Source organism: Odocoileus virginianus, chromosome 29, assembly GCF_023699985.2.
Source record: "Odocoileus virginianus isolate 20LAN1187 ecotype Illinois chromosome 29, Ovbor_1.2, whole genome shotgun sequence".
Taxonomy (NCBI): Eukaryota; Metazoa; Chordata; class Mammalia; order Artiodactyla; family Cervidae; genus Odocoileus; species Odocoileus virginianus.
The window spans coordinates 14,308,994-14,321,569 of NC_069702.1; the positions used below are offsets into that span (position 1 = coordinate 14,308,994).

The 12,576-nt window shown below is 39.9% G+C and overlaps 1 protein-coding gene across 4 annotated transcripts in view; it reads right to left on the reverse strand.

Annotated features, from left to right (window-relative positions):
- The window catches only part of NUDT9 (nudix hydrolase 9), a 34,077-nt gene extending 24,791 nt beyond the window's left edge, over positions 1 to 9,286 (reverse strand). The window contains exons 1-2 of one of the 4 annotated variants that reach the window (XM_020911591.2): positions 9,191 to 9,286; positions 1,699 to 1,935 (exon numbers count right to left, since the gene is read on the reverse strand). In XM_020911591.2, the coding sequence (XP_020767250.2) occupies positions 1,699 to 1,895 (197 nt within the window). In that variant the 5' untranslated portion in view covers positions 1,896 to 1,935; positions 9,191 to 9,286. Of the gene's footprint in view, positions 1 to 1,176; positions 1,458 to 1,698; positions 1,936 to 6,911; positions 7,072 to 8,867 lie in introns of those variants that run through there. The other 3 variants (XM_020911590.2, XM_020911592.2, XM_070458155.1) reach the window with 3 other exon arrangements.
- Between the last annotated feature and the right edge of the window lie 3,290 nt (positions 9,287 to 12,576).

A 12,576-nucleotide genomic window follows, 5' to 3' on the forward strand; every position in this document is an offset into this window, starting at 1 on the left:
GTACAGCCTTGACATATTTCTTTTCCAATTTGGAAACAGTCTGTTGTTCCATGTCCAGTTCTAACTGTTGTTTCCTGACCTGCATACAGGTTTCTCAAGGGGCAGGTCAGGTGGTCTGGTATTCCCATCCCTTTCAGAATTTTCCACAGTTTGTTATGATCCACACAGTCAAAGGCTTTGGCATAGTCAATAAAGCAGAAATAAGATGTTTTTCTGGAACTCTCTTGCTTTTTTGATGATCCAACAGATGTTGGCAATTTGATCTCTGGTTCCTCTGCCTTTTCTAAAACCAGCTTGAACATCTGGAAGTTCACGCTTCACGTATTGCTGAAGCCTGGCTTGGAGAATTTTAAGCATCATTTTCTAGCATGTGAAATGAGTTCAATTGTGCGGTAGTTTGAGCATTCTTTGGCATTGCCTTTCTTTGGGATTGGAATGAAAACTGACCTCTTCCAGTCCTGTGGCCACTGCTGAGTTTTCCACATTTGCTGGCATATTGAGTGCAGCACTTTCACAGCATCATCTTTCAGGATTTGAAATAGCTCAACTGGAATTCCATCACCTCCACTAGCTTTGCTCGTAGTGATGCTTCCTAGGGCCCACTTGACTTCACATTCCAGGATGTCTGGCTCTAGGTGAGTGATCACACCATCATGATTATCTGGGTCGTGAAGATCTTTTTTGTATAGCTCCTCTGTGTATTCTTGCCACCTCTTCTTAATATCTTCTGCTTCTGTTAGGTCCCTACCATTTCTGTCCTTTATTGAGACCATCTTTGCATGAAATGTTCCCTTGGTATCTCTAAGTTTCTTGAAGAGATCTCTAGTCTTTCCCATTCTATTGTTTTCCTCTATTTCTTTGCGTTGATCACTGAGGAAGGCTTTCTTATCTCTCCTTGCTATTCTTTGGAACTCTGCATTCAAATGGGTATATCTTTCCTTTTCTCCTTTGCTTATCACTTCTGTTCTTTTCACAGCTATTTGTAAGGCCTCCTCAGACAACCATTTTGCTTTTTTGCATTTCTTTTTCTTCGGGATGGTCTTGATTCCTGTCTCCTGTACAATGTCACAAACCTCCATCCATAGTTCATCAGGCACTCTGTCTATCAGATCTAGTCCCTTAAATCTATTTCTCACTTCCACTGTATAGTCATAAGGGATTTGATTTAGGTCATACCTGAATGGTCTAGTGGTCTTCTCCACTCTCTTCAGTTTAAGTCTGAATTTGGCAATAAGGAGTTCATGATCTGAGGTACAGTCAGCTCCTGGTCTTGTGTATAGAGCTTCTCCATCTTTGGCTGCAAAGAACATAATCAATCTGATTTCAGTGTTGACCATCTGGTCATGTCCACGTGGAGAGTCTGTCTTCTCTTCTGTTGTTGGAAGAGGGTGTTTGCTGTGACCAGTGCGTTCTCTTGGCACAACTCTATCAGCCTTTGCCATGCTTCATTCTATACTCCAAGGCCAAATTTGCCTGTTACTCCAAGTACTTCTTAACTTCCTACTTTTGCATTCACCCCCAAAAGAATAAATAAACATGAATTGAATAGCTTTGGCAAAAATTCAAGTAAATGTGGAAACAGTTGAAGTCAAGCAGTAGATAAAAATTATTTTTCTGCTATCAAATGACAATTTACAAATACAACCATTACCTTCTCCAAAAGTCTCCTACCCAGCTAACACCAGGTAATTTACTCACCTGATCTGAGGATCTGCCCACCGAGGTCCAGCCAGGACAGAAACTGCAGTGTATTCCACAGGATTATAGTCACGCCACTCAACAAACCAGCCCACTTTATCATTAGGAACCTGGCTGCGTTGAACTTTTGAACCTGGATAAGGGGATGTCCGAGCCTTGTTGTGGGAATGTTTGGTACCGTTAAAACCAGACATCATGTTCGAATTAACATGAAATCTGCAGGATGAAAGTGAGTTTCTGAGAGGAAAAGAAAGAAAAATGTTTTATGTCAGTACAAAATACTTAAATTAACTTAACCTAATTCACAGTCTCCAAAATACAACCTTTCAATTTCAAAGACTTAAAAATCAGAAAATCCTAATTTGATGTATACTGGAATAAAGGTCCAATATCTGTGAAACTATTTACAAACATAAAAATATTGCTAAATCTTATTAATTGAAAGTTACAGAGTTTATTTTAGCTAAGAAAAAAGGATAGGAGTTTACTTTTGTTAGCACAAATGATGGAGGAGATAATTTTATAATAAAAATTCAACCACAAAAACAAATATAAAGAAAGACTATTAAAGCCTACAGGAAGGAATCTATTTTTAAAAAAATAATAAGCTAATGGTCTAACACAGCAGTCCCCAAGTTTTTTGGCACAAGGAACTGGCCTCGTGGAAGACAATTTTTACACCGCTCAGGGTGAGGGGGCAGGGATGGATAATTCAGGCCTGGTGGTAATGGGAGTGCTGAGGTGGGGAACAGGTCAGGTGGTAATACAAGCGATGGCGAACAGCAGATGAAGCTTCACTTGCTCGTCCACTGCTCACCTGCTGTGTGACTCAGTTCCCAATAGGGCCCGGGGGTTGGGGATCTCTGGTCTAATGTACATATGTCAAAAATGAATGACAGAAATAGCACAAAAAAAGAAAAGGAAATGGAGATATACTGTTGTTAGGTTCCTACTCTGTACTCAAATTAATGTAGTATTACTTGAAGCCAGACTGTGATAGATGTACAAATTATAAACTTTAGAGTAGGACTTCCTGATGATCCAGTAATTAAGAAACCACCTGTCAATGCAGGGGACATGGGTTCAATCCCTGGTCCAGGAAGATTCCATATGCCATGGGGCAACTAAGCCCATGCTCTACAACTACCAAAGCCCAAAAAAAGTCTCTGTCAGACAAATGCTGTATGATATCACTTATATGTGGAATCTAAAATATGACACAAATAAACATATCTACTAAACAGAAACAGACTCAGACTTGGAGAACAGATGTGTAGTTGCCAACGGGGAGAGGGAGGGGGAGAGGGAAGGAATGGGAGCTTGGGATTAGCAGATGCAAACTGGTATATATAACATGGATAAACAACCAGGTCCTAATGTATAGCACAGGGAACTATACTCAATATCCTGTGATAAACCATAATGGAAAAGGAATATGAAAAAATATATATGTGTGTGTATATATATATGTGTATGTGTACATACAGGCCAATAGGATAGAATAGAGAGTCCAGACATAAACCCTTACATATATAGTCAGATGATTTTCAAAAAAGGGTGTCAACTCTCAAAAGGGAAAGGACAGTCTTTCCAACAAATGGTGCTGGGAAAGTTAGATATCCACATGCAAACAGATGAGGATGGATCCATACCTTACATATAAATAAACATTAACTTGAAATGGATCAAAGACCCAAACATTAAGACCTAAAACTATAAAACTCTTAAAAGAAAACATAGAGGGAAATTTCATGACATTGAATTTGGCAATGATTTCTCAGATATGACCAAAAGCACAAGTGACAGAAGAAAATCGGTAAATCAGACTGTATCAACACTAAAACTTCTGTGTATCAAAGGACACAATCAGTGGAGTGAAAAAAGCAAATCACAAACTATACTGTAGATGACACTCAAAGGGTTAGTAACTACAATATACTGAGTTCGTATAAACTGACAAAGGCTGAACTGGAATAGGAAATTGGGCAGATTATGACCAAACAATCAAAGAAAAGCAGATCCAACTGGCTAATAAACATTAAAAGACAGTTATAATCACTAGCAATTAAAGAAATGAAAATTTAAGTAACCGTAAATTCTTTTTTCCATGTAGACTGACAAACCTTTAAAAAGGTAACACCATCTCCTATACATTGCTGGTAGAGATGTGAACTGCTACAGAATTTCTATAAAGTAATTTGGCAATAAAGATGAACATACTTACATCCTGCAACTCAAGTAATTTCATTCCACTAATCTAGCCCATAAAAATGAAATAATCAATTATGCATACAAAAAGTATTTCAGTAGTGTTTAATGAGAATTAAAGGAAATGCCCAATAATGTAAGGATGGCTTAATAAATATTAGAACAGCTACACCATGGGATGACTATTAAGTAGCTATAAAAAAGAATGGCATCAAGTGACAGTATTTTCATACAATATTGTTGAAAATTAAAAGCAAGATGCAAGAAAGTGTGTATAACATGATCCCATCTTACACAGAAATGGTAGAAAAAATAAAGAACATATATTTAAGACTATGCACATAATGTATTCATTTTTTCACTGCTGCCATAACAAATTTCCACAAATTCAGCAGCTTAAAACTACACAAATTTATTATCTTACAGTTCTCCAGGTCAGAAGTCAGACAAAAGTCTTACTGGGCTAAAACCAACATGTAGACAGGGCTGCAAGACTTGCGTGTAGCCAGCAAGGCTTTCATTCAGATTTGATAGAGAGATCAGAAGCTGATCTAACCAATTCCAGTGTAAATTTCCTTTTTACTTCTGTTTTATTATTTCCTAGCACGGTTTATTTTCTAAACAATTTTATTTTCAATCAACTTCAGAACAATTAAGGGAACTGAAGTTCTAAGAAGGAAAGTAAAAGTTACTCAGTTATGTCCGACTCTTTACGACCCCAAATTCATAGTATTACAAACCTATCTTTCGAAACAAGCTTTCTTGTTTCTCGTAATACAAGAAAAATCTCAACCAATCAACCAACCCTTACACCTAAAGGAGCTAGAAAATGAAGAACAAACAAAACCCAAAGCTAGTAGTAGCAAAGAAATCATAAAGACCAGAACAGAAACAAAAGAAATAGAGACTAAAAAACAACAGATAAATGTAACAGAAAAGAAAGCCCAGAAATGAACCCACACTTATATGGGCAATTAACCTCCAACAGAGGAGGCAAGAATACACACTAAGGAAAGGCAGCCTTTTCAACAGATGCAAAAGAAACAAACTGGACTACTCTGTCACACCATGCACAAAAATAATTTCAAAATGAATTAAAGACTTAAATGCAAGACCTGAAGCCATAAAACCTCTAGAGGAAAATATAATCAGTACTCTCTGACATTGGTCTTAGCAAGATTTTTTGGGGTATGTATCCTCTGGCAAGGGAAACAAAAGCAAAAATAAACAAATGGGACTGCATTAAACTAAAAAGCTTTTGTGCAGCAAAGGAAACTACCAACAAAAGAAAAAGGCTGCCTACTGAATAGGAGAATGTATTTGCAAACAATATATCTCATAAGTGGTTAATATCTAAAACATACAAAGAACTTACATAATACAGCACTAGAAAAAAACAAACAACCCAACTTAAGAAATGGGTGGAAGCTCCAAATACATATTTTTTTCAAAGAGAACACAGAGATGGCCAACAGGAACATTAAAATACACTCAACATCACTTTTCACTTTCACGCATTGGAGAAGGAAATGGCAACCCACTCCAGTGTTCCTGCCTGGAGAATCCCAGGGATGGGGAAGCCTGGTGGGCTACCATCTATGGAATCGCACACAGCCGGACACAACCGAAGCGACTTAGCAGCAGCAGCATCACTAATCATCACAGAAATGCAAATCAAAATCTACCTCATACCTGTCAGAATGGCTATTATAAAAAAAACAACAAATAACAAGTGTTGGTGGGGTTGTGGTGAAAAGGGAACCCTTGTGCACTGCTAATGGGAATGCAAACTGATGTGGTTACTGTAGAAAACAGTAGAGATTCCTTTAAAAAATTAAAAATATAACTACTATATGATCCAGCAATTCTACTCCTGAATATTTGTCTAAAGAAAATAAAAACACTAATTAGAAAAGATGCATGCACCCCATATTCACAGCAGCATTATTTACGACAGCCAAGATATGGAAGTAGCCTAACTGCCCATCAATAGGTGAATGGATAAAGATATCATGCACACACACACATAATGGAATATTACTCAGCTATTTAAAAAAAAAAGAAGTAAATATTTCCATTTGTGATGACATGGTTGGACCTAGAGCATATTATGCTAAGTGAAATGTCAGGAAAAAAAAGAAAGACAACTACCATATGATTCTACTAATATGTGGAATCTAAAAAACAAAACAAACATTAACAAAACAGAAACACAGTCATGGATACACAGATCAAACAGGTAGTTGCCAAAAGAGAGGGTAGCAGGGGTGGAAAGAAGCAGTAAAGGGATAAGATTAAGGGGTACAAACTTCTAGGCACAAAATAAGTAAGCTATGTGTATGAAATATAAGATGTGGAGAATAACTGTTATCCCTGTATGGTGACATATGGTAACTAAACTCACCCTGGAGATCACGTTAAGATGTATGGAAATATAAAATCAGTACGTTGTGTAACAGGAACTAACATAGTGTTATATAGGTCAAATTACACTTCAAAAAACTAACTCATAAAGGTTGTGGAGGGGAGGGGGGAACTGGGTAAAGGTGGTCAAAAGGTACATATGACTTTCCAGTTATAAGATAAATAAGTATTAGGGATATAATGTACAACATGATATATACAATTAATACTGCTCTATATTATATATTAAGTAAATCCTAAGAGTCCTCATCACAATGAAAATTTTTTATTCTACTTCTTTCATGTTGTATCTATAGGAGATGATGGATGTTCACTAAACTTATTGTAACAATCATTTCATGATGTTTGTGTTTCAAATCATTATGATATACACATTAATCTTATACAGTGCTGAACATCAATTTTATCTCAATAAAACTGGAGGGAAAATAAACTTTACATTACAGGTAAATAAGTTAGGTTAAAACCAAATCTATATACTAAGTCTTCAAACAAAGAATTCATCAATTTTTGTTTTTATTCTATTTTGTTTGTTGTATTTTATACATAACTGCATTATACAGCAAACTTTACTTTTATACCTTCATAGTCAAGGAGAAGACTCTTGAGAGTCCCTTGGATTGCAAGGAGATCCAACCAGTCCATCCTAAAGGAGATCACTCCTGGGTGTTCATTGGTAGGACTGATGTTGAAGCTGAAACTCTAATACTTTGGCCACCTGATGCAAAGAGCTGACTCGTTTGAAAAGACCCTGATGCTGGGAGGGATTGAGGGCAGGAGGAGAAGGGGACGACAGAGGATGAGATGGTTGGATGGTATCACCAACTCAATGGACATGGGTTTGGGTGGACTCCGGGAGTTGGTGATGGACAGGGAGGCCTGGCGTGCTGTGGTTCATGGGGTTGCAAAGAGTCGGGCACAACTGAGCGACTGAACAGAACTGAAGTCAAATCAATCAAATCAATTCTAGTAAAAGTATTAGAAGCCTTCATCAAAATTTCCCCAAGATCTCCTTTACTCCTTTGATACTCAAACCATTCTTGCTTGAAACACTATGCTTTCATTGGTTTTGTCAACACTTTTTTTTTAAAACAAGAGCATTATGGCTTTTATTTTCCACATACCAGTCCCTCTGTGCTTTTAGGAAAGTAACAAAGGACTCTACCTGCTTTTTTTTTTTTTCTACCTGCTTTTTTAATACTTTTCTTTTTTTCAAATTTTGCAAGGCAAAATTGTGCAGAAAATAATAGAGCTCCCATATAACCTCAGCCTCCTCACCACAAACACAAAGAGCCCCAGCACCACCACCAACATGCCCCACCGAAGAGTTACATTTGAAATAAAGTGAAGACCTCAGTCGTGTCCGACTTTGCGACCCCATGGACTGGAGTCTACCAGGCTCCTTCAGCCATGGGATTTTCCAGGCAAGAGTACCGGAGTGGGTTGCCATTTCCTTCTCCAGGGGATCTTCCCAACCCAGGGATCAAACCCAGCTCTCCCACATTGCAAGCAAACGCTTTACTGTCTGAGCCACCAGAGAAGTTAATACCTTTGAAATAAGGGAGCCAAAACATCCTACATGAGCAGTGGGGCAGCAACGACGGAAATCAGCCCTCTCTCCCTCCCCACTCACAAACAAAAAGTCGGCAGTACTTGTTGATCCCCAGGATAAAACCAAAATGTAAAGAAAAGGGCTAGAACCTCTATGGTGAATTAGGTATTAAAGAACACAGCAGAAACTTCGGCTTAATCTGTACAGTTCACACTGAGGAAATAAAGTTGAGGCAGCTACAGTCAGCAGAAAAATTGTTGCACAAGTGTAAAGTCTGGACTAGAAGAGGAAGGGGACGTTTACAGCCTGTCCACCGGCTGCTACTTGCTCACACACCCTCAACTGAAACCTTCCAGTCCAGAAGGCTATCACTGGAGTTGGCGCGGCGGGGTGGAGATAGAAGAAAAAAAATGGAAGAAACAAATAGAAGAAAATTTCCTTGTGTCTAATGACGTGACAAAAATAGTAATTAAAAACACACACACTCCTAGAGGCAGCCTCACAACACTTGTTTATTACTCGAAGCCAGGCATGGGCATGGTACCTAGGACATGTGTTCAGAAACCAGGTGAAAGGAATAAGAGGAGACAGTATGAGATACCACAAATGCCTAAATTTATCCGAGGCAAATTTTTTAAAAAGAGGTAAATAATAAATATTTTATCTACACTGAAATGGAGAAGAGGAGGAATGACGACTTACACTTTTCATTTTACACCATTTAAACGGTTCGCTATTTAAACTCCCGGGGGACAGATAATGTCACGGCAGAGTACAAATTTCAAGTATCGTAAGAAAGCATGCCACCACTTGCTTTTCTCAAAAGGCAGGTAAAATATTTTAGAGTCTTTTTTTAAAAAACGTGCGTATGGCTGTAAAAAGCTGGGACCCAACGGGAGCCTCCTGAAACCACCCGACCAGAAGCTGGTTCCCAGCTGCAACGCAAAAACTCGGGAGAAGGAGTCAGCGCTAGAAGCGGGAATACCTGCACGCCGCGACGCTGCACCCGCCCAAGTACTTGACAGTCACAGAGGCCAGGGCGACAGAGAGGGACACGGCGGCTAAAGTCTTCCCCAGGAAGCCTCCGGCCATCAGCGGCCCGCGGAAGATTCGCGGAGCGAGGTAGCTTGGGCCTCAGCCTCCGCCCGCCCCACAGCCCCGAGCCCCGGGTGTCCAGCGGGTACTGGGACCGGTCGGCCCTCCGGTTCCGGAGAGGAAGTAGCTACGTCAATCTCATTAACACACAGGGACTAGACGCCCTCCCAAAATAAAAGCCCACTTCGAATCCCCAAGTGACGCGCAAGGTACCAGCTCCAGTTGCCGGGAAAACTGCCACCCCAGCAGTAACGCTCCGCTGCGTGACGGCACTTTACGACAGCGCCGAAAAGCGAGGAGGTGCTACATAGCGCCCGCCATCGGCTTTTCATCCTTGCGGATCCTGTGATTGTGAGGGGGGTTGGACAGGGGTCTCGGGGTACCATCGAGAAAGCGGGAGGGAAAAGGGAAGCTGAAAGAAACCGAGAAGTTGGGAAGGAGAAGAAAAAGGAAGGGGATTAAGAGAAGTGTGCCCTCTTTTTTTTTTTTTTCAGGGAGGAAGGAGTTACAATCCTAGTCATATCTGATTACAAGTGGTTCCAGGGGAAGGAGGTAGGCGAGAGACTTGGAATTCCCGTATCTGAGGCTTTTCAGTTCCTTTTTTACGAAGATGTTCACCTCTTGAGTAAATTTCACGAGGCTTTGCTGTGTGTGGCCTTAGCAAACCTTCGGAGGAGTAAAACCAGCTGTGAAATAAGCACACAGCGTGGAGGAGGGACAAGGGCAACATCTGATCTGTAACTCCGGAGGCAGCGATTGGCCGAACCGGAAATTGTACATCAACATTGTCAGAACAGTTTGTAAAGCGATTTTTGTTTGACACTTGGTTTGTCATTATCTTTTTTTAGGTCTGGAATTATAAGATGCAGTAGTATACACATTTTGTAATATATTTTTAATATTTTTCAGTATAGTTTATCACAGGATGTTGACTGTAGTTCCCTATGCTATACATTAAGGCCTTGTTTTTTCTTTATTCTAAATGTGATCATTTGTATCTACCAACCCCAGACTTCCAGGAGCAAGTCTCTTCCTCTCCTATCCCTTGGATCTGCTTCTGTTTAATAGATTCATATGTGTCGTTCTTTTTAGATTCCACATATGGGTGATATTCTATGGTTAGTATCTTTCTCTTTCTGATTTCCTTCACTTAGTATGATAATCTCTAGTTACACAGCCCTAGGTTCTCGTTAGTCATCTATATACATGATAGTGTATATAGGTCAACCCCATTCTCCCAGTTCATTCCACTCCCCTCCCCTTTCCCCCTTGGTATCCATACTTTTTTTCCCCTCTACATTTGTGCCTCTATTTTTGCTTTTCAAATAAGATTATCTTTACCACTTCCCTAGATTCCACATTTATGTGTTAATATATTTGTTTTTCTGACTTACCTCTGTATGACAGCCATCCATGTCTCTGCAAATAACAGTTTCATTCCTTTTCATGGCAAAGAAGTAGCCCATTGTATATGTACCACATCTTCTTTATCCATTCTTCAGCTGATGGACATGTAGGTTGTTTCCATGTCCTGGCTGTTGTAAATAGTGCTTCTGTGAACAGTGGGATGCATGTATCTCGTTATCTTATTAAAGTGTGTGTGAGTATTTACCTTTTAAGTATGTAATCCACTGTTTCAGTGGTGGGGGTATGGACACAGACATAAAACTTTTCACCATCTCAAAAGCCAGATTTATCAAACCTTAACAACTTTTCTGAAGACCATAGACTTCTCAGTATATGAAAGCTCCATCTGAACCAATGTGCTGAGAAACTGAACCAAACTTTTGTTGATAAAAATTCAGTTAACTAGCAAGTTAAGAAGAAAACAAGAGTATTTTATTTGAGCCAAACTGATGATTTTAACTGATGATGTGAGAGTTGGACTATAAAGAAAACTGAGCACCGAAGAATTGATGCTTTTGAACTGTGGTGTTGGAGAAGACTCTTGAGAGTGACTTAGACTACAAGGAGATCCAACCAGTCCATCCTAAAGGAAATCAGTCCTGCATATTCATTGGAAGGACTGATGCTGAAGCTGAAACTACAATACTTTGGCCACCTGATGCGAAGAACTAACTTATTTGAAAAGACCCTGATGCTGGGAAAGATTGAAGGTGGGAGGAGAAGGGGACGACAGAGGATGAGATGGTTGGATGGCATCACCAAATCAATGGACATGAGTTTGAGTAAACTCTGGGAGTTGGTGATGGACAGGGAAGCCTGGTGTGCTGCAGTCCATGGGGTCGCAAAGAGTCGGACACGACTGAGCAACTGAACTGATGATTTTAATGCAGGAAGAAGATTCTCAGAAAGCTCTGAGAACCATTCTGCCTGTTAGAAGTTGAAGGCACAGTCAAAAAACTTTTTGAGACAAAGGATCATCCATCAAAATGACTAATATATAAATTTTACCAAGATATATACTCCAGGTAAGCACATGTCAAGATAGACTTAAGTTACTATGACCCCCTACAGCGCAGGGAAAGAACATTCTTCTTTTAAGAAGTTACATCGCTAGGGTCAAAATAAAGGAAAAAAATTGATCTTTATGGTTGAGAACTTTGTAAATTCTCAAACTGATCTTTGACAAGTTCTGGTTAATGTGTAATACAAACTGCACATGAGGAAGGGAGGAGCCCCAATTCTCAGAGAATTTGTTTAATTTTTTCTTGTCCTGCCTTAAAATATAAATTTTATTTCATTACTCTGTTACGACTTCTAGAAGCTTAAGGTCTTGTCCATAGAGTGATCCCAGCATCAACCCCCACCCACACCCTCCCCTTCAACCCCTTTGGTTCCAGGCAAAACCTGGATAGGCAGTCAGACCCCAGACCCCTCTCTTGGGCAGTTTAGAAAGCTTGCAATTAGAAATCTTTCCTCTGCCTTGGTGGTATAAATCTACCACCCAGAACTTTTCTTTAGTACTACTTCTTCTCCTCTGACAAATATCTGTTAAACCAGATGGCCTAGTCACGTGGATCACCCACCCACCTCTCTACCACCCCTTAGCACACTCCAGCCCTTGAATAGTCTCCAGCCTTCTGTTTCAGGGAAATAGAGTTCAGTTCATACTGCAGTATTGAAACAAAGCAAGACCCTATGGTCCTTGTCCCCCACATCCTCTGCCTGCCTTTTGTCTGTAAAAGGACTTTAGCCAAAGAATATGTTTGCTCAGAGAAGTGAGAACATGCAGAAACAAAGGAAAATAGTCAAAGGGACCAAAGAATAATAGTTTGACAATTAAGTACAGTCGAGGACATTTAGCTCCTTCTCAAGGGCTATAGATGATATTCTGAGCCATATCCTGTGAGCTGTCTTATAGATACTGAACACTCCACAAGATGGAGAAGTTAGCACATGATGAACAGATTGTAAGTGTGACATAAGCTGCCACAATTCTGAGAACTGGCCTCAAGAAGTGGAAACAAACCAACCCAAGAACTGAAAATTAACTGTACTTAAAACAGTCAAGATGATGCTAGTTGAATCCCCAATGACCAATTTCCAGATGACTGTCGGAGCTGACTGTGCTGTTTCTGCAGGCAGCCCCTCCCTCAGCCTGGAAAAGCTCTAGCCCCCTGATTGCCCACGGGATG